The 788-nt window shown below is 47.2% G+C and overlaps 1 protein-coding gene and 1 long non-coding RNA gene across 2 annotated transcripts in view; one reads left to right on the top strand and one right to left on the bottom strand.

Annotated features, from left to right (window-relative positions):
- LOC107681469 (uncharacterized) overlaps positions 1–788 on the bottom strand; it is a 23,479-nt gene that overhangs the window by 3,087 nt on the left and 19,604 nt on the right. The window lies entirely within an intron of this gene.
- The window catches only part of LOC107681468 (transcriptional regulator Myc-1), a 10,203-nt gene that overhangs the window by 1,473 nt on the left and 7,942 nt on the right, over positions 1–788 (top strand). Inside the window, exon 3 of the mRNA XM_016477777.1 lies at positions 108–216. Coding sequence (XP_016333263.1) covers positions 108–216 — 109 coding nt within the window. The remainder of the gene's footprint in view (positions 1–107; positions 217–788) is intronic.

A 788-nucleotide genomic window follows, 5' to 3' on the forward strand; every position in this document is an offset into this window, starting at 1 on the left:
AAAGCCAATTGCCAAATTCCATTAAATTCCCACTGCACTGTTGTATGAGGTTTTAAATGAGCTGATGTTTTAAGTTAATAATTTTTCTTGTTTTAATTCAATTGCAGAAGAAGAAGAAGAAGAGGAGGAGGAGGAGGAAGAGGAAGAGGAAGAAATTGATGTGGTGACTGTGGAAAAGCGACAGAAAAGAAACGAGACGGAGGTGTCAGATTCGAGGTACCCCAGTCCCCTGGTGTTGAAGCGCTGTCACGTCTCCACCCACCAGCACAACTACGCCGCCCACCCCTCCACACGGCATGACCAGCCGGCTGTCAAGAGGCTACGACTGGAGGCCAGCAGCAACAACAGCAGCAGGCATGTGAAACAACGCAAGTGCACGAGTCCCCGGACATCGGATTCAGAGGACAAAGACAAACGCAGAACTCACAATGTGCTGGAGCGCCAACGCAGAAACGAGAAACGAACTAGCTTTTTCGCATTACGGGATGAGATCCCTGAGGTTGCAAATAACGAGAAAGCCGCTAAACGCTAAAGTCTAAAGAAGGCGACAGAGTGCATCCACAGCATGCAGTTGGATGAGCAAAGGTTGCTGTCCCTGAAAGAACAGCTGAGGCGAAAGAGCGAACAGTTAAAACACAGGCTGCAGCAGCTGCGGAGTTCACATTAATGGACCTGTGTCACAAGAGTCAAAGTGAAATTACTTTTTAAGAACCCCCTCCCCCTGCTTTTTTATGCAAGTTAAACTGTTGCTGTGTATAGTTCATGTTGCATGTCCAATGCATTTTTTT

This window comes from Sinocyclocheilus anshuiensis, unplaced genomic scaffold (assembly GCF_001515605.1).
Source record: "Sinocyclocheilus anshuiensis isolate Anshui unplaced genomic scaffold, SAMN03320099.WGS_v1.1 scaffold1924, whole genome shotgun sequence".
Lineage (NCBI taxonomy): Eukaryota > Metazoa > Chordata > Actinopteri > Cypriniformes > Cyprinidae > Sinocyclocheilus > Sinocyclocheilus anshuiensis.